The 27,668-nt window shown below is 55.1% G+C and overlaps 2 protein-coding genes across 3 annotated transcripts; both read left to right on the forward strand.

The window, feature by feature from the left end:
- Positions 1-3,203: 3,203 nt before the first annotated feature.
- Positions 3,204-6,773, forward strand: PIM1 (Pim-1 proto-oncogene, serine/threonine kinase). The gene is made up of 5 exons (XM_065649514.1): positions 3,204-3,788; positions 3,878-3,928; positions 4,304-4,670; positions 5,335-5,511; positions 5,801-6,773. Exons 1-5 carry the CDS (start codon positions 3,204-3,206, stop codon positions 5,956-5,958), a joined length of 1,338 nt encoding a protein of 445 aa, XP_065505586.1. The 3' UTR covers positions 5,959-6,773.
- Positions 6,774-13,158: 6,385 nt separating this feature from the next.
- Positions 13,159-26,097, forward strand: TBC1D22B (TBC1 domain family member 22B). 2 transcript variants are annotated; one of them, XM_065649407.1, is made up of 13 exons: positions 13,159-13,286; positions 17,051-17,107; positions 18,020-18,333; positions 19,221-19,400; positions 20,139-20,209; positions 21,032-21,160; positions 21,605-21,670; positions 21,833-21,947; positions 22,917-23,023; positions 23,367-23,442; positions 23,695-23,822; positions 23,985-24,080; positions 24,988-26,097. In XM_065649407.1, the coding sequence occupies exons 1-13, from the start codon at positions 13,231-13,233 to the stop codon at positions 25,078-25,080; spliced, it is 1,488 nt and encodes a 495-aa protein (XP_065505479.1). In that variant the 5' UTR covers positions 13,159-13,230; the 3' UTR covers positions 25,081-26,097. The 2 variants fall into 2 exon arrangements, with proteins under 2 accessions (XP_065505479.1, XP_065505478.1); XM_065649406.1 differs by lacking the exon at positions 24,988-26,097 and adding an exon at positions 24,523-24,879.
- The last annotated feature ends 1,571 nt before the right edge of the window (positions 26,098-27,668 follow it).

A 27,668-nucleotide genomic window follows, 5' to 3' on the forward strand; every position in this document is an offset into this window, starting at 1 on the left:
ACGCACACACATTTTACTGCTTTTCCAAAGTCGCCGGTGAAACACTTTTCGCTGCCATAGACGTGACGTGAAGCGGGTGACGGCGCATTGGGGGTGTCCCCACCGCGGCACCCACTGCCTGGCCGAAGGCAGCGCCGCTTCCTCGCCGGCGCGGCTGGGGATTGCTCACCGTGCGTGGGTGGGAGCATCATCGCTGGCCCGACTGAGGAAGGTTTCGCACTTTCCCCGAGCACCGGCAGGTTTGTGCTGCCGCTTCGCCCCACGCCCTGGGCCAGCCGGTTCTGCAGGCGACCGAGCCCGAGCGGAGGGAGCCACGGGGAGACGCTGCCAAGGTCACACAATGACTCAAAGCTCACGCTAGGAAAACCACAGCCTTTCTGTGTCACAGCTTTAATCGCCCCGCAAACCTTCCCTCCTTCTTCCAGGGATGCTGCCCCTCTGGAGGGGAATGCTCGTGGGGCTGATATGGGGCTGTGCTCCTGGCTTGGCATTGACCTTGCTGTTTTGTCTGCAGGACACTGGTGGAAACCTCAGTTTTAACGCTCTATGGGCAGCAAATCTGCTCCCCCTCCGCCCCAGGAACTCCTGGGCAACAAATTGCCCCTCTCTCCTCCTTGGGTCCCGTCTTGGCCCTCCCTCTTTTCACCTATTTACTAATTGTGCTGGCAGGAAAGGCGACAGGGAGGAAATACAAAGTAAACTGCGAAAGCAACGCTGCAGCTCCAAGGGCCCAGCACAGCAATCAAGCGATAAAGCAGTAATTAAGCCTGATTATCATGCAAGGCAGCCCCGGTTAGACTGGAATGCCGCTGAAGAGCCCCAAAGCTGCCGGGATTGTTTGCAGGGCTGAGAACTGATTTTTTGATGTCTGCTGGGAGCTTCCCTCCCACAGACCTGCCACCAGCGCCATGTGCCACCCTGGGGTCCTGTGAGAAGCAGGTAAGGTCCCACTTGGGTTTTTCCTCCTTGCAACCTCCTCCAAGTTGCAAAATGCTCCTTGGGGGCTCACACCAAGCATTGGGGTGGAAAGAGGCAGCCCTGGCTCAGGGACGCTGCTGCCTGGCTAGGGCAGGGCCTGCAGTTCTGCTTGGACATCCGTGTGTCCATGCAAGTGCAGATGCGCTAAAGGATGCGGGATGCTCTCCTGCACCCGCCGTCCTCAGCGGCTTTCATCCCGGAGGAAGAGGATTGGGGAAAGAGATGATTCCTCCGGATGAGGGCAACGTTTGTTTTATGTTAGCTTGAATGTCTGACACATCCCAACGGCCTCACCCCGGCTGGCAGGGGGAAAAGTGAGTATGTGGGATGGGCTTCGGGGGAAAAGGTGGCTCCCAGCCCTGGTTTGGGTCATTTGGGGAACAGGGATGTGTCTGTGTGGGTTACTCTGGAAAGAGATGGATACAGCCGGGAAACAGGGCTGCATCCCTGCTCTGCACATGGAGAAATGTCTCCCCATCACCTACAAGATGGGGGTTTCCTCAACCCGGAGGGGATGCAACCCCTCCATACCGTGCCAGCAGGAAGAGGCGGCCATTGACTCAGTCCCCCGGGGAAATTGGCAGCTGTGCAGGTTTACGCACAAGGATGATCTGGCCCCAGATCATCCAGGTTGCAAGACACACGCTGCTCCCTTCGACATTAATTAGCAGGTGTGGGCAGAGCGAGGAAGGAGGCTGCACCTTCCCAGGAGGTCGGGGAAAGGCAGCCCCCAGGAAAGCCCTGCTGCTCTGGGATCAGCTTTGTTTGTCAATACAGAGTCTGGGTTTCCAGGGCAGCCCCTTCGGTACCTTTCATCATCTCGGCAAAGAATTTGATAATGAGTTTGGGGCCAGATGCTGAGTCACTTCATCCCATGGCTGAGCAGTGGCTGGCAGAACCAGTTGTCCCAAATATGCCCAGGCGTCGGGCGGAAATAATGCAGGAGAAAGGTGCTGCCCGCCCCCCTCCACTTGCGTCACCCCAAATAACAACAATAATGTCTTAAAAAAAAAAAAAGGAAGGTAGGAAGGCTGCTGCATCAGATTCCCCACACTTTTCCCCAAATAAAAATGTCACCTTCTGGGTAAAAACCAATGTACGTTTTTAGTTGCCTCAGCTTCTGAAAGAGGATGTGCAGAGTTCTCGGTAAGTCTAAAAGAGGCAACGGCAGCAGCGAGTCCTTCCCGGCCGGCGCGAGCGCTGCACCGCAGCCCCGTAGATGACATGGGGGTTTGCATTTTGGTTGTGTTTTATTATTTTTTAAAAAAGAAATACTAAAGGAGTCAGGAGCTCACCAGCATTTCCAGTAAAACCCATTCGATTTCAAGCAATTCATCCCACAAGTATGTGTGGGATGCTGGGAACTCCTCGGTCTCGCTCGGGCGCGGGAGCCCAGATGGGCTTCGTCTGGAATAATTCAGCTCCTGGTGGCTGGAGCTCTTTGCTCTAAATGCTAATAGAGTGAGTAATCAGAGACCTCCATCCAGTAAATTATTTATCTTATCTCTGGAACTCGGGAAAGCATCTCAGCCAGTGACTTTTGAGGAAAATAAAAAAAAAGAGAAAGAAATTTTGAAAAGAGCCACCAACTGGGATCGCCACTTTTACTAGAAAAGGGAAAAGGTCAGACACCGGTTTGCCCTCGATGAAGTAACAGCGGCGTGGGATGAACCAGCGGGATGGAGTCCAGGGGACACTGAGCACCACCGGGAAGTTGTGAGATTGCAGGAAAAAATAATAAAGTGAAGAAGCAAAACAATTTGGGGATTTTGATGTGAACATGGGGAGGAAGAGGAGCTCCGTGGCTCCCACCCGCTGGGCTCTGCCAGGGACGCTGCAGCCGGCCGGGGAGAGCCCGATCCCGGGCCGGGCCGATCCCCCCGTGTCCCCGCCGCTCGGGTGGGTGTCCCCTTTATCTCCCCCCACCCCACCCCACCCCACCTGCTTGCGCGCGTTTAGCGAACAATGCGCAAGGTTCAGCCTTGGCAACCGCGGGACGCGGGGGCACTCCCGTTGCGAACGGGGCCGCGGACGGACGGACAGCAGCAGCGGTTGTCCTTGCTCCGATCTCCCTTTCTCTCCCACCCCACACACCCCCAAACGCCCCCGCCATGGAGCCCCGCACCCCCCACCCGCCTTTGGCGCCTTTTCCTTCCCGCCACGTCGTGGCCCGTCGCGGTCGCTCCCGTGCCCGGGTCTCTCCCTATTGGCTGTGGCGGCGCCGCATGAGCCACCGTGGTTGGGCCTGGCGCGGTAGCCCCGCCCCCGGCCGGTCCCCGGCCCGCCCCCGGCCCCCGCTACTCCCGGAGCCGGCTGGCGGCCGCCGCGCCACACCGGAGCGCGGCAGTGCGGGGAGCAGCCCCGCCGCGCCCGCTCCTTCCCCGCCCCGCTGCCGCCGAGCGACAGCCTTCACCTGCCCGGGCTCCCCCGCCCGACCTCAGCCGCTCGGCAGCCCGACCGCCGGAACCGAGGCACCGCTGCCCGGTCCGGTTCGGGAGGTGCCGGGAGCGGCTACGAAATTGGGCGAGGGGACCGGGATGCTGCTCTCGAAAATTAACTCGTTGGCCCATCTACGTTCCGGGACCGGTGGGGAGTTACACAGCGCTAAACTACAGCCAGGTACGAGAAATACGGCCCGGTTTTGCTCGGCCCGGTTCGGTTGGGGCCCCCGGCGGAGCGTTAACGGCCGCGTCTCGCCTGCAGGGAAAGAGAAGGAGCCGCTGGAGAAGCTGTACCAGGTGGGCCCGCTGCTGGGGAGCGGCGGCTTCGGCACGGTTTATTCGGGTATTCGCCTCTCCGACAGCACGCCGGTAAGCGGGGCCGGCGGCGGGGCGGAGGAGGAGCGGGGGGCGGCGGGGCGGGCGGCGTGTGCTCAGCCCGCCGCTCCCCTCGGTTGCAGGTGGCCATCAAACACGTAGCGCGGGACCGCATCTCCGAGTGGGGCGAGCTGGTGAGTGACCGGGGCCACCGGGACAAACCGGGGCGTCACGGGCGGGGTGATAAGCCAAGGTGCCGGGAGGGTGGAAAAAGGGACACGGCGCGGGGAGCGGGCGTGGGGTCACCGGGGGACGCGGAGCATCCCGGGTGGAGGGGATGCCCAGGCACCAGCGGGACCAGGCAGGAGGGCACCGGAGCATCCCCTGGGTGGGGGGATGCCCAGGCACCAGTGGGACCAGGCAGGGGGGCACCAGGACATCCCCTGTGTGGGGGGGATGCCCAGGCACCAGTGAGGCCGGACAAGAGGGCACCGGAGCATCCCAGGCGGGGGGTACCGGACTGCCAGCACAGCATCAGCCCCGCTGACCACATCGTGGTCCCCCCGCAGCCCAGTGGCACCCGTGTGCCGATGGAGATCGTGCTGCTGAACAAGGTGGGCTCTGGCTGCAGCGGCATCATCCACCTCCTCGACTGGTTTGAGCTGCCCGACAGCTTCGTGCTGGTGCTGGAGCGTCCGGAGCCCTCGCAGGATCTCTTCGACTTCATCACGGAGAGGGGGTTCTTGTCCGAGGAGCTGGCGCGGGGGCTTTTCCGCCAGGTGCTGGAGGCAGTGCAGCACTGCAACAACTGCGGCGTCCTGCACCGTGACATCAAGGACGAGAACATCATCATCGACCTCACCACCAGAGAGCTCAAGCTGATCGACTTTGGCTCCGGCACCTTCCTCAAGGACACAGCCTACACCAAATTTGATGGTGAGCCCACACCCGGCAGGATGCTTGCGGTACCGGGCATTGCACGGCCCAGCCTGGCTGGGCACTGGAGGTTCCTCCATTTGCTGAGAGGGTAATTAATAATTCAGCTGGCTGCCAAGTTGCTTTTTGGCGTGGGGCGGATGTTGTGAAACGGGAGCCGGCTCCTGGCCCTGCTGAGAGGCTCCACCACCCACCCTGCCCCGGGCTGGGGTGGGGGGAGCCGGCCCGACAAAAACAAACACCCATGGGGGTAGCAGAGGGGGGGTTGCAAAATGTGTGTGCCAGCCGGTTTGGTTTGCAGGCGTGGAAGGGCTTGGGCTGCTCCGCTCCCCTTGTTTGCCATGGCTTATTTTTATATATATATATTTTTTTTTTTTTTTTTGGCCAAAGCAGGGGTGGAAGGCGTGGTTTTTCCCCACCCGTGGGGTTTTTTTTGCATGTAACGGTTGGGCCTTCCTTGCGCCTGTGCTGCCCTCTTCCGGCACCAGCGGCTTTTTTTTACAACCCAAAGTTTGTAAACAAGAGTCACGTGCTGGCGAGGGGGTGGCAGGTCACACCGTGCGTGTCCCCCGCCACCGGTGCAGCCCCCGCATCCCAAGGGATGCTCAGGCGAGGATCGGGAGCGGGCAGCATCTGCCTGACAAGCTCCACCTGTATCCCATAGGAACACGGGTGTACAGTCCGCCGGAGTGGATCCGTTGCCACCGCTACCACGGCCGTTCGGCGACGGTCTGGTCCCTGGGAGTGCTGCTCTATGACATGGTCTGCGGGGACGTCCCCTTTGAGCAGGACGAGGACATCATCCGGGGCCAGCTCTTCTTCCGACGGCGGGTTTCTCTAGGTGGGCACCCAGCTTCGCGGCAGGGGCAGGGGAGGATAACCAGTACCGGGCACACGAGCATCCCGGTTTCATCCCGGTTTTACAGCTATGGAGGCGGTTGATCTCCCGTGGTTAGCTGGAGGAGGTGGCACGTGTCCTGCCATCCTCTTTCCTCCTAAGCAAATAATCACTTGGGAGGTTTGGGTGCAGCTCTGAGCACACCCAGCACGGCCTGGGCTCAGCAGACAGTGGTACAATGTGGACAAGAACCTTCTCCATCTGACCAGCGGTTTCTGGTTTCTCTCCCCAGAGTGCCAGCATCTCATCAGGTGGTGTTTGTCCATGCGCCCCTCGGACAGGCCGTCTTTGGAAGACATTTTCAACCACAGTTGGCTGCGAGGCATTCACCTGCCTCAGGAGACGGCAGAGATCCACCTGCACAGTTTGATCCAGGAGCCTGGCAAGTAACAGCGTCACGCATCTCCTGGGCACAAGAAGCAAAGAAAATCAGACTTCTTCCTTGTGACTGTCACCGAGCGGGGATTGTCAGATGGGAACATGCACATCTTGCCCTAGAGCTGGGCTGGAGACTTGTTCTTCCAAGCACTGGTGGCCACCGTCCAACTCAGCTGTCCTGGGGTCCATCTGAACAACCCTGTCTCATTTGACATTTTGCCAGTAAATTTGGTTGTTTTGGGTTTTGGTTCTGGTTCTGGAGGCTTCCAAGTGTCTTCCTCACCTGCTGAATTTGGAACCGCAAGAGGATCGAAGACCTTATTGCGAGAAAAGCTTCAACCGGGGAAAACTGCTTGGGGGAGGGCAGGTACCGCAGCCAAATGGCTGTCTCTTCTCCGCTGTCACCATGCTCGAGTGCCTTCAGTTGTGATCTGGGCTGTGCTGGAGGAAATACTTGAATTTTCCTACACTGCTGCTTTTCCAAGACTTGCCTGGGTATATAGTTCCTTTTCCCTTTTTGAAAAGAAAACGGGTCAGAAGATGCTTGGGAGCCCAGCGGGTGACGCATCGCCTCCCGTGCCTCCATCTCGTGTGGATTTTCTGGGGTTCTTTGCTTCCCTGTGCCCTCATGAATGCACAAACAATGCAAACCAACAGAGCTGTAAATATGTACAAAGCTCTATAGGAGCAAAGCTTGATGTACAGTTGTTAATAGTGATAACATTTTACCTTCTTTTTTTTTCCATTTTTTGTTTTTTAATTTATTTTCGTGAATTTCTTTTTGTTTTTTTTTTTTTTGTTTCGTTTTGGTTTTTTTTGAGAGAGTTCTAGCCGGTAGGATAACTTATTTATTTATTTATAATTCACGTGGGTTTCCAACCCATGCCTTGCTTCTACGGCTGCTGATCTCCCCCCGGTTTTCCATTCGGGTCTTCCCTCCGTGTCTGTCCTGTGTCCGTCCCCGGGTCCGTAGCGTTCCTGTCGGATGTCTGGCGGAGGTGCGGGGCGCCTGCCTGCTCCCCACCTGTCTGTGTACATAGTTCTGGCTGCTGTTTCTGGCTGCTGTTGTTTCTTCACCACGTGCAGATCTGAGTTTGCAGATGAGTTTTGTTTTTCCTCACGGGTGTCTTGTCTGGGGCTGGGGAGGGGGGAGCCGGCCCAGGCTGTCCGTGCTGTCGAGTCTTTATATGTAACCAAGTGTGTAGCCGGCAGGTTTTTTGTTAATAGTTAATATTGTACAGGGGAATTCAGAAATCTTATTTTTTTAATGCGGTTTTAAATAAAAATTAATGACTTGATGTGATGGAGTCATCCCGTTATTGTGGGGTGGGATGAAGGATGCTGGGACCGTGCGGGGTACCAGTGACCACACTGTAGCTGCTGTGGGGACCACCAGTTTGTCTCCAGTTGAGACTAACTCCAAAAGTCCCACCTTAACCAGGACGAGCAAGCCGAAAGCAGGGCAAGGAAGGCTGGATCTGGCCCTCTGTGGGGTGTTTCCAGTGCCGACCGTGCCTGACATGTCTCCTGGGAGAGATGAAAGGGATGTGGAGCCTTTTTCCTTTCCATTCATCCACAGGCTGGTGTGGAGCATGTGCTGGGGATGGTGAGTAAACAAAGATCAAAGCAGCTTTACGAAACACCGGATGTTGTCGGCTAAATTACATCTTGGTAAGGCAGATCCTGTTGCTCCGGCTCTGTTGGTGTGGAGCGGGTGTTGCATGCCGGGTGCTGGTGGGTGAAGAAAGCCACCAGCGGGCTGTCCCCACCTCCAGCTTGAACGCGGAGCGAGAGGAAGTTGATCTTCGGATTACGAGAAGTCGGTCACTATCAGTCAGCAGCGGTAACGCTTCGCTTGAGCTTTTACCCTCGAAACTGTCCAACCCCACTTCCCAGCTCCACTGCGCTTTGGCTTCAGGGGCATGGGGGTTTTTTGTTTGTTTTTGGTTTTTTTCCTTGGGATTTTTTTTTAATATGCTGAATTTTGAAGCTCTGCTCCTGCTCGACCTCGTGGAACACCTGCTGCTGTCTGCACACAGGGCTGTGTGTCTCCTGCTCCGAGGAAGGGGCACGTTTCCCTTTCTGCATGTTACTTTGCAACACCCCTAGCTACATCTGATGCAGAACAGAACAGTCCTTTCTTTGCCTTGCCCCAGAGTTTCTTGCTTAAAAACCCCTTGCTCAGGGGGTCTCCCCTTTCCCTGGGTCACCCCAGGCTTGCCAGCACCGTTCTCCAAGCCGTGGAGCTGCAGTCAGAGGGAACTGGGGGTCCTGGAGCCACGTTCCAGGCTTATAGGGTGACCTGGTGTGCTGTGTCAGCGCTGGGCCTCTGCCTTCAGCAGAAAGTGTTAACTCTTGTTTGTTTATTTTGCCTTTTTTGTTTTTTCTCAGCTGCATCTTTCATCTCCTTGGTGCTGCTAGAAGCAGGAAATGCAGCTCCAAATGCCTTCAAAGTTTAGGCCTATTTTGAGATGTGGTTTGTATTGAACCTCCTCTCTTGCTTTTTCCCCTTGGCCATCTGGGAAGCTGCTCTTACATGAAAGCAAACTTCACCACCATGCCAGGATCCCGAGCCCCTGGAGTGGCCACTGTCCCCCCCAGCACCACCGAAACGCTATCGCGGCCTCCCCGGCTGCAGGCTGAGCGTGGCCCACCCTTCCCGTAAACGCTCACTAACTGCTGCGGTGTTTCTTAGAAAACTTGCCGCAGAAAGGCCGAGCAGGTCCGGCGCAGGGCTGGGGTGCTGATAGTCGCTTCGTTTCCGCCTGTTGCTGATGATTTCGGCCCCGCCAGGCTCGTGCTGCAGGAGGGGAATGGTGACATGGAGTCTCCTGGCAGGATCCCGCTGCCTGGGTGACAACTGGGTGCATCCAAGTTTTGGGTGTTGGAAAAGGACCGTTGCACGTTTGATCTCCTGTGTGCCAGCCTTCTGATGCAGTAACACCGTCATGAGGCCGAGAGTTACCACGTTTGGGTCCCAGACATCTGCCACAGGGAAAGGACCGTGCTAGATGCGATGGGAGACCTGCAGACGGGCAGTCACAGCACTGGCTGCCCAATTGTTCCCCTCCACGATGCCCATCACCATCACATTGGGTCCCGGAGGAGAAAAGCCACTGCAGGGACCCGAAGAGCTGGAGACTCAGAGGTGGCATCTTGTCCTGTGTCCCGTCGCAAGGAAAACATCCAGTTGCTCCTGAGGTAGTGTCTGAAACACTTTGGTCCTTCTCGGCACCGTGAGTCACAGGAGCTATTTTAAACACCTGCCTTAGGATGGGGTGAATTATCAGTGAACCAGGTGTCCCACAGCTCCAGCTCCCCAGTAATGACTCCTTGAGGAAGTCAGTCTCTGAGCGCTTTGCCAATGGCAATAGCATTATCTCCACAGGGCTTGTGGGGAAACTGAGGCACGGCGCTCTGACTCGCAGGAGATCTTTTGTGGTGGAGCTTGGGCTTGCTTGCCTTTCCCTGTCCTATTTCTCCTCTGGCTGGGACCAGTTGTGGGGGAACTTCCAGGTTCAGACCCTTGATGTTCCCTGGGCAGGGGATTTAGTCCTCCAGGAGCTAAGACCAAAGCCCCGCACCCCTGTCAGCATGAACCTGGGGTGAAACGTCCCTTCCCAGACCTCCTCCTAAAAAAACCCCTGTGCTGTGACAGCAAGGCGGGGCAGGTGCTGGTTTCATGCACCTGGAGCCTCGCTCAAGACCAAAGTCTCATGTTTTGGGGTTTACACGGACCTTACCGAGAGTGGGATCTGCGCTAACCCAGCCTCCGTGACACATCGAAACTGCATCACTCGGCCTGAGAGCTGGTGGGGTTTTTTTGTGAGGTAAAAACACTTTACTCACTGTAAAAAGGAAAAAAAAAAAATCAACCGCAAAACATTTCCAGTGTGTAAACTTGAGTCAAATTTAGCAGCTTCGGCTAAGGAAACATATTTTTTAAAGGGGTAATCAGAGTGTTTCTTTCATCCTATTCCAAGCTTTTGGTCCCCTTCCTCCAGGGTAATATTTTTCTGTTCTTAGTCACTGTGTTTATTACAGTTAGGAGGGGGTTAAGCGACCTGAAAAATGAAACAACAGCTCCTGTTTCAGACTGAAGCAGCCACTTTGGTTAACCTGAAATGACACACAGACACGCATGTGCATTTGAAAGGCGAGCGGATTGCAGGGACAGAGATCTCACCCCACTGTGAAAGCTGTAAGAAAAACAGAAGCGGCAAAATGTCATTTCAGGTCAAGCCCTGCCAAAATTCTTCATCTTCCCCCCCCTCAAAATGAGCGGGCAGGGCTGGGCTCCCCAGTACACGTGTGTGTGCTCATAAGCCATTGGTACCGACCCCAACGGAAACCACCCCCGTGCTGCCAACCGCACGGCACGGATGTGCCACAGCAGCTGTTGTCTCTGTGCCAGGCTACTAGTAGTAAATTTCTGGCTGTAGCATCCTTGTACATGTGCGTCGGTGCACACAGATGCACGGCTGCGTGTAGATCCCTCCAAAGCACAGAGTTTGGGCTCAGTTTGGCTCCTGCTGTGGCTCATGGAGACGTGATGGCAAATGAAGCACAGCTGTGGATGCACTTGGATTTCAGTCCTTTCCCCCATTCGCCAGGTGAGTTTTCTCTCTTTTTAGGGAGACGAGCAGGATGTAGGCAGAGACAATGAGCCACTGTCCCTTGCCAGTGTGGAGGGGCTGTAGAATCACAGAATCATTTTGGTTGGAAAAGCCCCTCAAGACCATCAAGTCCAACCATAACCCACCCCTGGCACTGCCTCATGTCCTGAGAACCTCATCTCCGTCTGTCCAGCCCCTCCAGGGATGGTGACTCCAGCACTGCCCTGGGCAGCCTGTTCCAATGCCCCACAGCCCTTTGGGGAAGAAATTGTTCCCCGGATCCAACCTCAACCTCCCCTGGCGCAACTTGAGGCCGTTTTGTCTCATCCTATTGGTTGTTACTTGGGTCACTCTACTGTTTTTCTAGCTGGGTGTTTCCAAACAAAGTCTTTGATAAAGCAAATAAATGAAGCATGAGAAGATGATGTGTGACTTGTGAAAGCTCCTCCAAGGAGGATTTATCCCTCAGGCTGAGAGGGGAGAACAAAGCGAACCCGCTCTGCCCGGGTGGAGGAGACAGCAGGCATCCGAGGGAGGTTTGCGGGGATGTGCAGACACCAAAAGTGACTCTAGGACGGACAGACAGACTCTCCGGCGTGCTCAGCCTCCCACTGATGGCAATGGCTCCCGCTACGATGTGGGATGGTTTCCATTTCTCAGAGTTTCCAGTCAGTACAGGATGAATTAATATGTGATAAACCCTGTTTGTTGCACCTTGTAGCCCACAGGTTTTTAACTCTGGGTGGAAGGAGCAGGGTTTCCACTCTGGATGTCTCCCTGTTGGGATCAGCTCCTTTCTGGAAACTTTCCTAGTCCAACACAGCACCTCTTGACGAGGAGGTACCTCAAAAATGTTCTATTTTTGCCAGCTTTTAAGTTTCCTTTACCCACTTCAGCTTCGGGATGGGAAAAGGAACCGAATCTTCTCTCTCGGCTTTCACTCTTCAGAATTGAAAGCTGCCAGATATCATGGGCTCGCTGCCAGAGATCTTGGGCTTGCTGCCATGGTCTTGGGCTCTCTCTGGCCCCCAAAATATCTCCCTGTACCCCGTGAGCAGCTGATGGAGACAGAAAGGGCAGGAGCAGGTTGGGGCAGGGCGAAGCACCCAGGCCTGGCTCTGAGGTGAAGTGCCAGTGACGAGCCTGGGCCGCCCTCTGCCGTCAGCCCTGTCTTTTAAAACAGGCTGGTTTTACAGAAATGTGCCTGCTTTTTCATTTTTCTTCCTTTTTTTTCTTTCTTTTTTTTTTTTTTTTTGAGTGCTACCGGCCCTCCTGCACCCTGAAAGGCTCCCAAGGCCTCTCGCCGAGTGCTCAGTAGGAGCCGTGATCCCTCCGAGCTCGGATCCGACCCTGAGGGGATGATGAGAGCCCTGCGTGTCCCTTCTAACCTGGAGGCTGAGCTGAGGGTGATAATTGTCCCTTTTACAATGTCCCCAACACCTGAGACACCCGGAGGGACCCCCCGCTCTGCTCCTGCCATTGCCCTGCCCTTTACAAACAGGAGAAACTGAGGCGCCTGAATGACTCATGTGGGGCACAGCCATGCTGGCGACTTGACTGTGAGAGGTGGCTGCTGATTCACCAGGGGCCATCAAACGTTTCCCTGAGGAGCGGGAGGTCCCCGTGTCCCCACAGCCCCGGCGTGGCGGTGACAGAACGTCCTGCTCTGCCCACACCCGGCGCCATCGAGGCCCCTGGGGGGCTTCTCCTCAGGGCATGAGGGCGACAGCAGCACCTCAGGGGCTGGCGGGGTCCCATGTCACCCTGAAAGTTTGTGGGTTTTTGACATCTGTGTGGTTTTTTTCCAGTTTATCCGTGTTTATTCAAGGGGTGGCCACTTGCGCCTCACGGCTTGCCCCACAATGGCGGTTCCTCCCTCACCCCAGTTGTCATTATGAGGGGACACCCTGACACCAGGGCTCGGCTCGGGCTGGAAATGGTCCCCAAACGGTCCTGAATCCTTGAGGGGACCATGACAACCGTGGGTGCCAGCAGAGCCACCCCGGGGTGCCACAGGGACCCATCTGGACCCTGTCACCGCGTGGTGCGTCCCCCGCGCCGCGCATGGTTCTGGCCAACGGCTCGCCCCTCGCGGCCCCGTGGCGGTTTAACTCGCTTCCCCCCGCCCTCTCCCGATGGTTTCGCCCCAGGTGCTTGCTGGGCGTGTCCCCCCCCCGCAGCGTGAATGGTCTCTCCCCTTCACTAGGGCGATATTTAACCCGTCTCGCCTTCCCCTCCGTAGGGTTTGTGTAGGTGTTGCTGTCTCAGCATTGCTTTCTGACCTCTCCCTGCCTGCTAGTGGTTCCCTCCACCCTCTCCTCCACTGAGGCGGAATGGTGTATCCCCTCCTCCCCCCCTCAGTTGGTCTCTCCCGCCTCGCACAGCCCCGCCCCCAGCCCTGCCGAACCCGCCCCCTCGCTCTACGTCACTCCCTCCTCCCCCTCGCGATTGGCCGATCCTCAACGCTTTTCCCGAAGCGGCCAATGGCGGCGCTGTCCCCGCCCGCTCCCAAGATGGCGCCGCCGGGGGCAGCGGGCGGGCGGCGGTGAGGCGGCCTGCGGGGGGCCGCCGCCTTCCTCCGCGCTCCGCCGCTGCGCCGCGGGGCCGGCCGGCCGGTGGGCTCGCTCGCTCGCTGGCTGGCCGGCCGGGCCCGCTCCTCCCCTCCGCCATGGCGGCCGAGAGCGGTCGCCAGTTCTGGAAGCGGAGCGCCAAGCTGCCGGGCAGGTGAGTGCGGGCCCGGCCGGTACCGGCTGCTCCCCCGCCGCCTCGCGGGGAATGGGCGCTGGCGGGGCGGCGGGGACCGTGTTCCCCCCTGCGCTGGGGGGGTGGCTGGGCGAGCTGGGGTGTCCCCTGCAGTGGGGGCGCCAGGGCCGTGGCCTCCTCAGCTGAGGGGCGTTGGGGGGGAAGGGGCTGACGGGGGCACCCACCCTGGCTGTGGGGTAGGGAAGCTGTTTGGGGGCCCCGGGGCACCCCCTGCAATAGTGGGGATGCCAGGAGCACCCCCTGGCTATGGGGCAGGGGAGTTTTACGGGAAGAACCGCCTTATATAAGGGATAAGGATAGCGCTAGGACGGCCCCCTCATCTCTAGGGCAGGACAGGCCATTTGGTGGCTGTAGGGACCCCCGTGTGCACCCTCCACCCCAGGGAGGGGTCAGGGCTTTGGAGACCCCCCCAGGGTGGCCTCAGAGCCAGGGCTGTATCGTCCTCCCTTCCACAGGTGCTGAAGAAACCTCATCCCTTCCCGAAGCCCTTAGAGGTGTCACCTGGGGTGGCAGAAATTCTGTCCCGAAAAGGTGCCCCTGCCAGCACACGTGCCGCCTCCGTTATCGTGTCCTGGGCAGGGTGTTGCTGCTGGTCCAGCTCTGCTTGACACGAGGGGCTGTGGAGATCTCTGTGCACCTCCCCTGCTTCGGTTCCTCTCACCCAGGGGTGGCACAAACAAGTGAAATGTCTGGTTTAGGAAGGAGGCAATGGTGGTGATGACGGACATGCTCCCTATGAGGCCTTGGCAGCAAGGCTCGCGTGGGGACAGGGCACCCACCTCTCTGAGGAGGCTTTCACCGGTGCTGTTCCCATCTGGTGCTCCTCTCCTTTGCACCCCTTTGCCTTATCTGAACCCTGCCCTTCCCCTCCTGGTGTGCGGACACGGTTTGAAATGCATAGTTGACTTTAAATTCTTCTACACCAGTTAAATTTCTCTTTCTAATGTGTTTTCACGTTTCTTTGTCACTGCACTGGTTCCCTCAGGTTGGTGGGACAATCCATGTCTGTGGCAAGCAAAGGGAAACGCCACGAGCTCGGCTCATTCCTCCTCTGTGCTCTCCCTGGGTCATTTTGTGTCCCGGTCAATCCCATCCCTCACCAGAGGTCACAGCTGGTAGTCTCAGTATCTCTTTTCTGCAGCAAGTGACTTCCAGCTTTGGCTTGGAAAGCTCAAACCAGGTGAACCGGTCTGGGAGGCAGCCGGTCTTGTCTAGACAATGCACTCTAACGTCAAGCTTTTGGCAAAGTTCTCCCCTGCTCCTGACTGCCTGCTTGGCAAATATCCTGCTCTCCAGGAGGTTTGTTACCGCCTCCAAATACCCTGCGTGCCCGTCCTTTCCAGGGACGGTTACCGACAGGTCTTGGGCAACACGACCACGAAAGGTGGAGGTGGGACGTGCTGCATCCATGGTCGCTGGACACGAAGCTCCCCTCCTTCTTTTTTGTCGGAGATCTTCCTGTACAGATTCTTGGCTCTCTCCTTTCTTTGCCCTGACAAGCTGGCAGGGAGAGGCTTTGTGAGGATTTGAAGACTGTGCGAGCTTCCTTTCCATGTCACTTTGTGCATTTGGTTGCTTAGTTGTATCAGCTTTCAGTTGGTGCTTTTTCCCCTGTAGATTTAGGGCTGGAGAACTAGTAAATATTGTTTTGTGTTTCCAATACTGCCCTGTGTGTTTTGCATCATGAATTCTCACCCCAGTAATTTTCCTGGGGAAGTGCAGGCAGGTCGGTCTAGTGTTATCCTGTGCAGTGGGTTGATTATTTCCTGTTGTTCAGAGACATGGGCAGCCAAGCTCTGGGATGGGTATTTAAATGTTATTTTTAAAAGGAAAGAAAGAGAATCTACTGGGAGTAAATACATTCCGTGTCCAAAGTGGCAAGAAGTCACCTGTCACACACCTTGGAGCATTTGCGCTCCTGTCCAGCCTGTTGCACCCTCTGCATGGGTGGATGGAGCAGAGAATCAGCAGAGATGGGACAAACACAGGGAGAACCACAGCAGTTGGAGCTCAGCATCTCTCGAGCCTGCTGGAAACCAGACTGTCATCTTCAGCCACTCGTGTGTGAGCACGGGGCGATGGGCTGTGCAATCAGATCAGCTCGGTATGCTGTGTTTCGGGGAGCCTGGATTCAAATTCTTTAAAAAGAGCTGCTTGAGAAGCTGGACCCTCTGCTGGTGTATCGGCCGTTAGCTGGCGAAGGCATCAGCTGGTTGCTTCAGAGCCCCAGGAAAGAGTTTCCTCACCCCGCGCTGGCTGCCACATCCCCTCCTTTATCTCTAACGCACATCGTTCCTGTGGCTTGTGGAGCTGAGGCCTTCACCCGTGAATCAAAGCTGTCACCGCCGGCAGCACGTGGATCCCAGCGTGGTGGCTGCTGTCACGAGACAGCGCGAGCTCGGTCCTGCGAGGAGCTGCCGTGAGTCACTGGGAAGCAGCACTGATCTGGAGAGCTTGTTTTTCTTACTCCTGATAATCTCCTTGCTGTGCCCACCCACGGGGGTGCCTCTGCTTAATAGCCCTTCTGACTCTTAGATGCTAATTAGTCAGCAAACTCTTTCCTGGGGTAAACATAGGGAGCCTTTTCAGCGCTCCCAGCCACGAGCCCACCCCTTGCTGGGCTTCACGACCAGGATCTCTCTGTACTGTGGTTGTTTCCAGCCTCTGCCCTGGATGTCTGCGTCTCTCCTCTGCCAGCTGGGCCTGTTGCTGCTTCCTTGCCGGCATCAACTGGTTCCCAGTGTGTTTTCCAGCTGCACTGGGCTGCCGTCCCCCTCCTACCTGCCTGGGCTCTGCTTGTTTTACTGCCGGGCACCATCTGCAGCTCCTGGAAACCCGGCCAGCTCTGTTGACTCAAGAGGAGCCTGTCCCTTGTGTGCCAGCTCTGAATGGGCCCTTGTCCCTGCCGCGGGATGCAGGACCACGCTGTGTACCAGGGGATGGGGAGGACTTTGTTTTCCAGCGATGCTTTTTCAGGGCGGGGTGGCTGTGAATAGTTACCCAAATTGAGGTAATAACTCAGGATCCCTGTCTCGTGTCCAGACCTTGTAAAACTAGTGATGAACACTTGTCTTGTAGCTCCTCTCCGAGGTGACGTTCCATGTGTGGTAGTGCCTGCAGCCCTCAGGCTCCCCTGCACAGGGACAGGGACGTGGTGACTCAATTCCAGCCGCATAGGAAGCAGTCGATTAAACTGGGATTTGGACCAGAGTCAAACAGTGTACCATACCAGAGGCTGCTTGGCTGTAGCGTTGGTTACGAGCCTGAGAGCCAGCGTGGGGTTCAAACCCTCAGGTGTGTGGGGGAGCCCCAGTGTCACTGGTTGGAGCCGTCCCTGTCCCGCAGGGCTCAGAAACCTGAATTCCCCAACCTGGGAATCCCCTTAATGGAAAAGAGAACGAACCTCAGTGTGTAAGGCCAGGGGGACTGAGACACGCGGTCACTCGGAGTGAGTCGGTGGCGCAGAAAAGAGCAGGTCTCAAATCCCAGCTCAGGCTGGAGAGTTCAAACAAGGCTTCTTTTTGCTGCTGCAAAGAACAAATCTTCAGCTGAATGTGGCACTTTGGATCTAAGGCTTTGAAGACAGAAGGTTATTGAAGTAGCTTTTGGTCTGTGTTCAGTTCCCAGGCAAGAAGTGTGACCCCAGTCTAGGCTGAGAAGATAATTTGTGGGTGCTCTGTGGCTTTTTCACATTGTCTTTTTCCTTTTTTTCTACCTTCCTACAGCATTCAACCTGTCTATGGAGCACAACATCCTCCGCTGGATCCCAGGCTCACCAAAAAGTAAGTGTTTCTCTCCTGGAGACACAGGCCACAAAGCTTTGCAGGTTTTCGGCTCAGTCCTGCAATACATGGAGGTCTCCAGCATCCCCCGGTGATATTCTAGCAGAGCAGGACAGCAGTGGCGTGTGGTGCTGGCTTGAGCTCTGCGAAAGCTTGCTAGGAAAGCTTATCTGCTGGCACCCTTTATGGCCAGAAATCCTTATCGTACGAGCCAGGAGACAGGCGTATTTTTTAGCAATTTTAATCCGAGCCCTCTGCTCCCCTTTGAAGACGGAGGAATTAAGGGAAGGGGAGGTGAAGCTGCTCGGCAGCTGCAGAACCACAGCCCCTTCTTGGCAGGAAAAGGCAGAGCTGATCTGAAGTGCCTCCTTGTCCCCGTTGTGCTGTGTAGTGGTGAAGGTTCCCTTGTTTCTGTGACGCTTCAGGGGATGGACTTTGACTCCTGTAGCTTAAGGTTAAATGCAAAGGTTCCTCCTGTGCCTGAGAAAAGAACCAGGCGGGTGTGGGAGCCGTCGCAGCTGGATCGGGAGTGTCCACGAGTGCAGACCGGCTCTGTCTAACTCTGACATGCCTCTCCGCAGGTTGCAGGACTTTTTTGGGGGTTTTGTGTTTTCTGTAGAATGGGCAGAGGCGCAGCTGGAGGAATTATACGTCTCTCCCCTTTGCTGTTCCGAGCTGGGAAGCCGAGCAGCTCACCAGCTCTCTGCTGGCACTGTGGCCTGTGTGCCATCGCACCAGCGCGGGCTCTGCCTCCCAGCAGCCCAGAGGGACTTAAAACATTCCTTGGGTTTGGGAGGAGGAGTGGGGAAATGGGAAAAAGGGACTGGCCGATTGGAGTCAGGCTGTAGGGAAGGAAAGAGAATGGACTCGTGTGACAGCACAACTCTGATACTGTTTCCTTTTGGCTCCCAGTTTCATCAAGGACCGCTCCAAGGCCAACGCGCTGCCTATGAAAAGCAAGAAGGCCTCCAGCTTTCACGAGTTTGCCCGCAACACCAGTGATGCCTGGGACATCGGTGACGACGAAGATGAGGACTTCTCTTCCTCGTCTTCCTCTTTGCAAACTCTGAACTCTAAAGTGGCCAAGGCCACGGCAGCCCAGGTTCTGGAGAACCACAGCAAGCTGCGGGCAAAGCCTGAGCGGGCCCAGGCAGCGCTCAGCGACGTGCCCACCAACTGCAAGGTCATCAAGTCCAGCAGCGAGGCCCAGCTCTCCAGGACGTCTGGTAAGAGCTGTCTTTGGGAGCAGCCTCCTGCTCCGCCGCTCTCCTGGTTCACTGCTCGACTGAGCCGCTTGCTGCAACTCACGTGTTATGGGTGAGAGGCTGTAGCACAGCCTGCAAGCTCAACAGGTTTTTGCCTCCTTGTAGTATCCTATACTCTAAGGAGCCATTTTTAGAGGCCTGGCCTTAATAGTTCAGTGTCCTCTGCCGCTCGATATCTTGCGTGCAGGCACGTCTGTCCCAGAGGATCCTGTGTTCTGGGTGAAAAGGGATTTTTGGAGATCTGTTAAATTCTTGGTCAGGATCGCTCAACTTCTGCTTCCTTTGTGGCGCAGGGTGCTGCTCTTAGGAAAGGTCTGGATGGGTCCTGGTGGCCCCAGGTTGGTGCAGCTTGGGCAAGGACCTGGGCAGCATCGGCCCCTGCTTGCTCTGTGCTGTGGAAGTTGCCCAGCAGGTCCTTGCTTTCTGCAGGTGGCACTGGCAGCCCATCACCTCCTCTATCTGTGTTGGCAATTAGCTTGATCACTATTTAGATCAGCAGCGAGCAGAGCAGATTGAAGGTCGGTTCTTCTGGGATTACCACAGCTGCTTGTGCCTCATCTCCTGTGGCCTTCTGCCTGCAGCTTCCACTGTGAAAAAGGAATTCTGATCCACTGGCAGCCACATGTCTGGACGCAGGAGGAAGAAAGGGGAGGAAAAACGGGGGGGAAGTGATGGAGGAGCCAAACAGATGCCTGTGAACCAGCTGATCTATCAGGCTGGGACAGTGATGCTCTGTTTGCTGGGGAAGAGAGGGGTGAAATCTGCAGTGGCAGGTCTCTGAGGGGTGAGATGGGGTTGAAGAGGTGCCATCTCCTTCCCCACCTCACTGTAGCATCTGCTCCTTGCAGAGGAGGCCTGTGCGCGCACCCCCCTCCAGAAGCAGCAGTCCCTTCCCCTTCGGCCCATCATTCCGCTCGTCGCCCGAATCTCTGACCAAAATGCTTCGGGTGCTCCCCCCATGACGGTGAGGGAGAAAACCCGCCTGGAGAAGTTTCGGCAGCTCCTTTCCAGCCACAACACGGACCTGGGTGAGTGTGGTGGAAGGGGGTGTCTGCGGGGGGAAGGGGAAGGCGGCGGGGGGCTGCTGCCTGCTTCAGGTCATAATTGGGTCTGCTCCAGGGTGGAAAAAATGACTGCCTGCAGTGGGATAGTTGCACAAACTGCTCTGGTGGCAGGTGGTTGTGTCCTCCACCAGCTGCCCGTCTGTTCCTGGTCTTCCTCCATCTCGCAAATGATGCGTGTGATCACCGAGGGGGGTCTTAGGCTCTGCATGAAAACTGAGGTTCTGACACATCAGAGCCCCTACAGCCACCAGTTCTGTGCCCAGGCTGAGCTGGAATCATAGAATCACAGAATCATTCTGGTTGGAAGAGACTGAAGATTGAGTCCACCCGTTCCCCCAGCCCTGGCACTGCCCAATGTCCCTGAGAACCTCATCTCCATCTGTCCAACCCCTCCAGGGATGGTGACTCCAGCACTGCCCTGGGCAGCCTGTTCCAATGCCCCACAGCCCTTTGGGGAAGAAATTGTTCCCAAGATCCAACCTCAACCTCCCCTGGCACAACTTGAGGCCGTTTCCTCTCGTCCTCATCTCTGCTCCACTTGCTGCAGACCCTCGTCCCCAGTCACTGTTGATGTGGAGCCTTCCTGGAGGCTCAGTGTCTGCAGGGCCTGCAGGAGCAGACTGGGCTTTCCTCTCCTTCTAGGTGTGGTGGTGCCTGGACGTGTGTAGGATCTAATCCATTGCCACCACTGTCCGTTTGCAGATGAGCTGAGGAAATGCAGCTGGCCCGGTGTGCCCAGAGAGGTCCGGCCCGTGACGTGGCGTCTCCTCTCAGTGAGTACCTGGAGTTGTGATGCAGGAGTCTGGAGGGAATTTGCCAGACCAGGGACATAGAATCGTAGAATGTCCTGAGTTGGAAGGGACCCACAAGGATCATCGAATCCAACTCCTGTCCCTGCACAGGACAACCCTAAAATTCACACCATGTCTCTGAGGACGATGTCCAGTCTCTTCTTAAACACTGTCAGACCTGGGGCTGTGACACCTCCCTGGGGAGCCTGTTCCAGTGCTCCATCACCCTCTGGGTGAAGAACCTTCTCCTAATGTCCAACCTGAACCTCCCTGGTACATCTTCCTGCCATTCCCTCGGATTCTCTCACCGGTGACCAGAGAGAAGAGCTCAGCACCTGCTCTTCCTCCATTTGTGAGGAATCTGCAGACCACGATGAGCTCTCCCCTCAGCCTCCTCTTCTTCAGGCTGAACAAACCCAGTGACTTTAGCTGCTCCTTGCATGGCTTCCCCTTTGTGTGGTTTGCTCACGTTGTATCTGTGCCCAGCCCACAAGTGAGCTGTAGGGGTGTTTTGGGGGGCCAGGGGGTGTAATCGCTACATCCTCTTTGAGCACAAAGCCCACACTGGTGCTGGGAATATCTGGTTTGCTCTCTTTTGGGAAACTGAATCCTGTGATGTTGGATTGCTCCCAGATCAGTAAAGGACTCGAGGGCTGGGAAAGCCCAAACCCGTGAAAGCTCTTTCTCCAGCTCCTGAGTCTCTGTGCCTGATGCTTCTGGGTGCTTGGCTGCCTGGTAGGATTTTGGGGGACAGTTTGTCGTGAGGGAAGAGGCTCTGCCCTGACACAGATTTTCCTGCTGCAGGGTTATCTCCCCGCAAACATGGAGCGGCGAAAGCTGACTTTGCAGCGCAAGCGGGAGGAGTATTTTGGCTTCATCCAGCAGTATTACGATTCCCGGAACGAGGAACACCATCAAGACACCTACCGACAGGTCCGAGCCCTCTGCCCATTGCCTGACTTTCTGCCTTGATATCTCCCTTTCCTTCCTCTTGCTGCTGCTTGTACATGCAGTTGGGGTCATGCTGGGACTTCCTCTAGCTGTAGTTATTAGGAGTCTTCTCCTTGGGGACAGGGCACCATGTTTCTGTCCATTTTCTTGCAGGTATTAGTTTAAGCCTTACCTAAATTGATCTAATAACTAGATTTCAGACCCCAGCTCTTTCCCAGCTCCCACAGCTGAGCAGAGGAGACTGGAGATAAAACTGTAGATGATATTCTCAGTGCAGCTGCCATCTGTAGCTCTCACTGTACTTGTTGCCACGTGCAGCTCTCGCCTGGGGGGACACCGAGGGGTGGATTCCCCCCGTTGGCCTGCAATGAGTTATTGTGTCCCCAGAAAGCATGGCTGGTGTGTGTAACCCACCCTCTTTTCCAGATCCACATCGACATTCCACGGACCAACCCACTCATCCCCCTCTTCCAGCAGCCACTTGTCCAGGAGGTAAGGGAGAGAAGACTCGGATGCGTCTTATCTTACCCGTATTGCTGCAGAAAAGCCTGTCAGCGCATGATCTCTTGCTCCCTGAGCTTAGCAGTTACGCTTTTCTGCCTTTCCTTTGTGCACGGCTAATGCAGGTACCTGCTTTCCCTCCTTCTTCCCCAGATCTTTGAAAGAATCCTGTTTATCTGGGCCATCCGACACCCAGCCAGCGGCTACGTACAGGGAATCAATGACCTGGTCACTCCCTTCTTTGTCGTGTTCCTCTCGGAATATGTTGGTAAGTGACATTTGCTGCTTGAAGCACGCACGGTGCTGCCTCTGGACAGTGGGACTGGAAACCGTGTGAAGTGCTGGCACCAGAAAAGCTGCCCTGGCCGAAGGGGATGATGTGGTGTTCTTCCTGCAGCTGGAGATGCATCTTGACCTCTTACTGTAGCTTTGCTTCGTTCAATTGACTTCAGTTTCATAACCTTGCTGAGCTCCAGGGAAGCTGAAGTGCTGAGGCTGGATTTGCATTTGAATCTCCTTAACATTCTTACAGCTTGGAGAATGGGGCCTTCTGGGCGCTGCTGAGGGAGTTTAGGCAAAGCCCTGATGTACAGAGTTGGGAGGGTCTTGCTCTCAAAGCTTGGACTTAGAGCTGGTTCTTGTTCTAGGAGGAGTAAGTGAAGTATAAAGAAACTCTGCTGAGAATGTAAAATCAACTATTTAAATAAAGATTCCTGTCCTGCACTGCTAGTACAGGTGTGCTTCTCAAGCTGAGAGTTTCAGAAAGCAAATTGACTTCTCCCTGCTGCTTTTGGCTTTCTTGTCAGCCAGTTGCTTTTAGCCGGAGATCAAGTCATTTCCACCCATAGCATTTTTATTCTTTCTGCAGCTCTAGCTGTGTTCTGGAGTTGACATTATTGCTGGGATGCTGTAATCCCTGTGCCTGAAGGCTCTTAGTTCTCACTGTAAAGAGAAGGAAAAAGGAATTTATAAGACTGCATTAGTGACAGAGAAATCCTGATGAACAAATATTTTTTAAGGTCTCATCCAGAGCTTGTTGAAGTCAGAGGAAGCCTTCCAGTATCTAGCTAAGGCTTTGTAAACTAGCCCTGATCTGCCTGTTCTGAGGATGTTGTGAAGAAGTAACTGCTGTGGTAGCTGGTGTGGTCAGGATTGATCCCTGGAGGTGCTGTTGCCTTGGCTGGATAAAGCCCCGCGGTCTGTCCCCTGTTGACACTCTTCCCTCTCTGTTTTGCAGAGGAGGATGTGGAGAACTTTGATGTGACGAATCTGTCACAGGACGTTTTACGGAGCATCGAAGCCGACAGCTTCTGGTGCATGAGCAAGCTGCTGGACGGGATACAGGTGAGTCGGGGGCCGGGGAGGTGTCTGTCCCCTCACTGGGGTAACAGCATCGTCGTCTTCTCTGTGTCAGGGCGAGTGCTCTGCGCATCCCAGCATTAGGAGATTCCACTACTCCACTCAGCTAAATCTGTGGGTAAAACCCCGAGGAAATAAGATGGTGTTTCTGTTCAGCCGGTGCTGTCCCAGCTAGGGACTTCACAGCAGGCAGATGATCCTGGTGCTCAGGAGCCACATCTCCTTGGCTCGTGGTGATCTCATCTCCCTGTGGAGCTGGGGATCTGGTTTGGGTCATTTCTGGCTGTTGTTAGAGCTGCTCCTTCTGACTCGTGGCCTCTTCCCACAGGATAACTACACCTTTGCACAGCCCGGCATCCAGAAGAAAGTCAAAGCCCTGGAGGAGCTGGTCAGCCGGATCGATGGTAGGTGACAAGGGGGTCTGAGCAGATTGGAGTTGTCACAACAGTGGGAGGCTCCTTGGCAAGGGGCAGACACTTGTTACCACATGTATGGGAGCAGGACAGGGGAGGCTCAGCCAGAAACCCCCTGGGGACGGGGTTTTTCTGGCCAGGTAGCCAGAAAACACATGAAAGCCGGTGTGTTGGGGACAGTGCCATGTGCGGGAGCTGGGGCACCACAGTCCCCAGGTGTGTAAGTGAAATGTGCTGTTTCAGAGCAGGTACATAATCACTTTAGGAAGTACGAGGTCGAATACCTGCAGTTTGCCTTTCGCTGGATGAACAATCTGCTGATGAGGGAGCTGCCGCTTCGCTGCACCATCCGCCTCTGGGACACCTACCAGGTACAAGGGCTCCCGCTGCCTTCCCTGCTTTACTGGTCACTGTGGGGACAATTCCACAGGACATTTATAGCCACTTGGGTGATGGGTGGCCCAGTAGGACGTGGGTGTCTGGGGAGCTCCAGTGGAGCTGCAGGAGCTGATCCAGAGTTTTGCTGCCCACAGTCGGAGCCAGAAGGATTCTCCCATTTCCACCTGTACGTCTGCGCCGCCTTTTTGATCAAGTGGCGGAAGGAGATCCTAGATGAGGAAGATTTCCAAGTAAGTCCTTGGGGCTGGGAGTGATTCCCTGGGGGTAGAGGGGAGGGAATTGCTCTGGTTGTGAGGCCAACATGGACACAGTCAAGTGTCGTCTCAAAGGATCTTTGCCTTAAAGTAACTTCTGAGGCTCAGTGCTCAGGACCTGGGCCAGTGGAGGGTTCAAACAGCAAATCAAAGCTTGAGGTCTGATCACGGTAAGTCCCTCTGTCTTTGCTTTCTGGTGTCCAGCTGTAACACTGTGGTAGCACCCGTTATCTCAAGGGGTTTGGGGTTTTCTGAGGTGCTTCACTCGCTCGGATCTAGACACAAGCACATCTTGATGCTGTCTCTGAGCCTTCCAGACCTGTGAGTGTGCTGAGCCAAAGTGACCGAGCGCTGTTGCCGCCAGCCCCGTGCCTGCTGCCTTCGACCACACCAAACTCAGCCCCTTCCCCTTTTCCAGGGCCTTCTCATGTTGTTACAAAACCTGCCCACGATACACTGGGGTAACGAAGAGATCGGCCTCCTGCTTGCCGAAGCCTACAGACTCAAGTACATGTTTGCGGATGCCCCCAATCATTACCGCCGATAGGTGCCAGGACTCGACTCCCTCCTCTCCCCCGTGTTCCCTCCTCCTGGCCTGATCTGATCACTGTGGCATTTTTGTCGTCCCAAATCCTCGGACACTCCGGCCAGGAGCTGCTCCTTGCTGTACAAAGCTCACGTCGACTCTTGTCTTAACTCTGAACGCGTGCCTGTCTGCTACTCCATGCGCCTGGATGTGCCGCTCCAACCGCCCTCAGTATTTCAGGCCGTGCCGGTGGCTCGAGCTGGGGAGAGAGGCTGGAAGGGGCTGGGGGGGATGCGGGGGGCAGCTTTACAGATAAACTGAGCCCAGGATGAAGCCCTCCTGTCCTCTCTGCCCCAGGCTTGTCCGGCTGGGACCACCTTGGCTTCGCTGCCACCACCTGCGCTATCCCCTCTGCTCCTCCTGCCACCGTTCGCTCCACCTCCCAGGTGAAAATGCCTTATCAGAGACCCACCTGGCTGCAAAATCCTTCCCCCAGGGGCGGCAGAAGCTTCTCTCGGCGCCCAGATTTGTTCCGAGGGGCTGGAGACCCCAAGCACTTTGTGGGTTTGTGAGAGAGCCCCTCGCCTGCCCTCTCTCCTCCCCATCCTCTTGGCCTCCCTCTCCCCCGGGCAGCAGGACGGGCACGGGGACACACTCCACTCCATCCACGCGTGGTTTGACGGTCAGCTTGACGGGACTTCTGGGGACTGATGTGCTGCCAGTACAGCCCCCCCGGCACGGGATGGGGGCTGGTGGGGGAGCAGCATCTCCCAAAAACCTCCTTGCAAAGCCCTCGCTCCTCCGAGGCGTTCTGTGTATATTGTGTTCTTGTGTATATGGGTCAGAGATGTACAATATATGTTTTTCTGTTTGTAGCAGATAATGATTTTATATTTATAATGTGCACCCCTTGTTCTCCCATCCTCTCTATGCCTGGGTACGGTGGCGTTGGGCCCCTCCTGAGGCTGGGGGGATGTTTTGGAGCCACAGGTATTTCTGCTCCAAAGTGTTTTTGCAGTGTTGGATGTGCCAGGGGAGCTGCATTAGAAATACCTGTCTCAGGCTTCCCACACACAGAGGATTTGGGTGTTTAAAGGAGATGGAGCTCCCAGCGGGGAGCTGTGTTAAAACAGGGTATTGGGGCTCGTCGGTCGCTGGAACGTGTCCCTGTGTGGCTGGTGCCTCCGGGGAGGGACAATCCCCAATCCGGCACTGGCTGCTCCCCAGCCATGGGGATGTGTCCTCCCGGGGACCGGGCTGGCGTTGCCACCCTCTGCTTTTAAATCAAACCAATCGTGAATGTTTTAACGGGACATTTTCCGTGTTGTGCCAAGGGACTGATCTGGTTCTCCCGCGGGCGATGGGGACGATGCCGGGGGACACGGAGGGTCCCGGTCCCTCTGGGTGGGAAAAGGCAGCGGGGCCGAGCATGTGAAAGGCAGAGCCTTGTTGCCAATAAAACTCCAAACAGTGTCTCAAGAAATCATTTTCCTAACCTGGAGTTGTTTTTCTCAGGCATTTGGACTTTTACTTTATTACAGACTGGTGGGCCCTAGTTTAACATGAATTTTTAAAAAAAGGAGGAGGAGATTCTCGTCTCCTCTGTGTGTCCTGCTGGGGGACGCGGTGGCGGAGTCTGAGTTGGCTGCTGCTCAGAGCACCATCAGGGTCAGTGATGTTCTGCACCACAGGACAACACTAGCAAGGAGGGACTCTTTTTTAATACATTAGAACATTTATTTCTCAAGGAGAAAATAGGTTATGGGAGTTAAAATTAGCTTTTTTTTCTTTACAAATGTAGATTTTCGTATTACCTCTCTTATACCATCCAATATAAATCATTCTAGAAAGCAAATAAACTCACTTTCTGCAATAAATAGAGCGACCTGTGCTATACAGCAGACTGAGAGCAACAGCAGGATATTAACCAGTTCAAATTCTAAAAATGTCATTTAAAAAAAACCAAACCACCAAGATCTTAAAACATATACACAGGTGCCAAGCCCAGAGCTGAGCTACTTACCTGGAAAGGTGTCTGTATGTTCCTTTAAATAAATAACACTGTGTGCATATAAAATACCCAGCAACACAACTGGGGACTTCAAGAATGGTGACAATAGGTCTAAATAATTTAGAACAATATTTTACAACTATATACACATCCTTCCATAGGCATTATTATTATTATTTTTACAAAATCCTCTGCCCCATCTCTATATGTTACAGGAATCTTCCTTAAAACAGGGTTCCGTGTCCCAAGGTATAAGTGGTACTTTAAAAAAGCAGAGCAGGTAGAAATGGCAGTGATTACTCCCCACTATTCATTAATTATTGGGTTTAACCCAAAGTGAGCCAGAGGAAAATGTCAGAGACAGAAAAAAAAGGAAGAGAAGCCGTACACCAAATGTGCATAAACCAACACAAAAGATGGATCTCCCTCCACCTGAGATCAACCTCAGTGCCTGCAAACTGCTCCAGCTCATTAGACACCCCCAAAAATAGTTTTGCTTCTTAAAAAAAAAAAGTTGTCTTTGCTTAGACTCGGGACTGTCCTAAACCATCATATGAAATATTACTGGAACAAGCACAGGCATAGAAATCAGAATTTAAATGTGAAACAACCAAATAATTTTCTAGGACATACACACACAATCAGGTAATTTGCTTTTTTGTATTTAAAGCGCTGTGCACGTGTGCCCAGCACAGGGGAAGGTTCCCAAAATATCCCGAGCTTTTCTAAATGTAATGAAAGAAATCTAACATGAAAACACTCTGTTCGCAGGTGGGGAAATTGTTATGTGAAATCCCAGCTATGATTTTTCTTTTTAATGTGATGGGACAATCAATGTCAATTAAAAAAAAAAAATGAAGAGGTCAATGACAGTTAATGTAAATTGGGATACCCGTAAAGGACCTTGGTTCAGTTACAGTGCTGATGGGGATGCTGGTTTTTCGTCCTTCCATCATCTTCACCTCGTCCACCGTGTCGGCTGCGCCGAGGGGATTGACTTTGTCACACGGGAGCCGCTGCCTGCAAT

The sequence above is a fragment of the Caloenas nicobarica genome, chromosome 21 (genome assembly GCF_036013445.1).
Source record: "Caloenas nicobarica isolate bCalNic1 chromosome 21, bCalNic1.hap1, whole genome shotgun sequence".
Classification (NCBI taxonomy): Eukaryota; Metazoa; Chordata; class Aves; order Columbiformes; family Columbidae; genus Caloenas; species Caloenas nicobarica.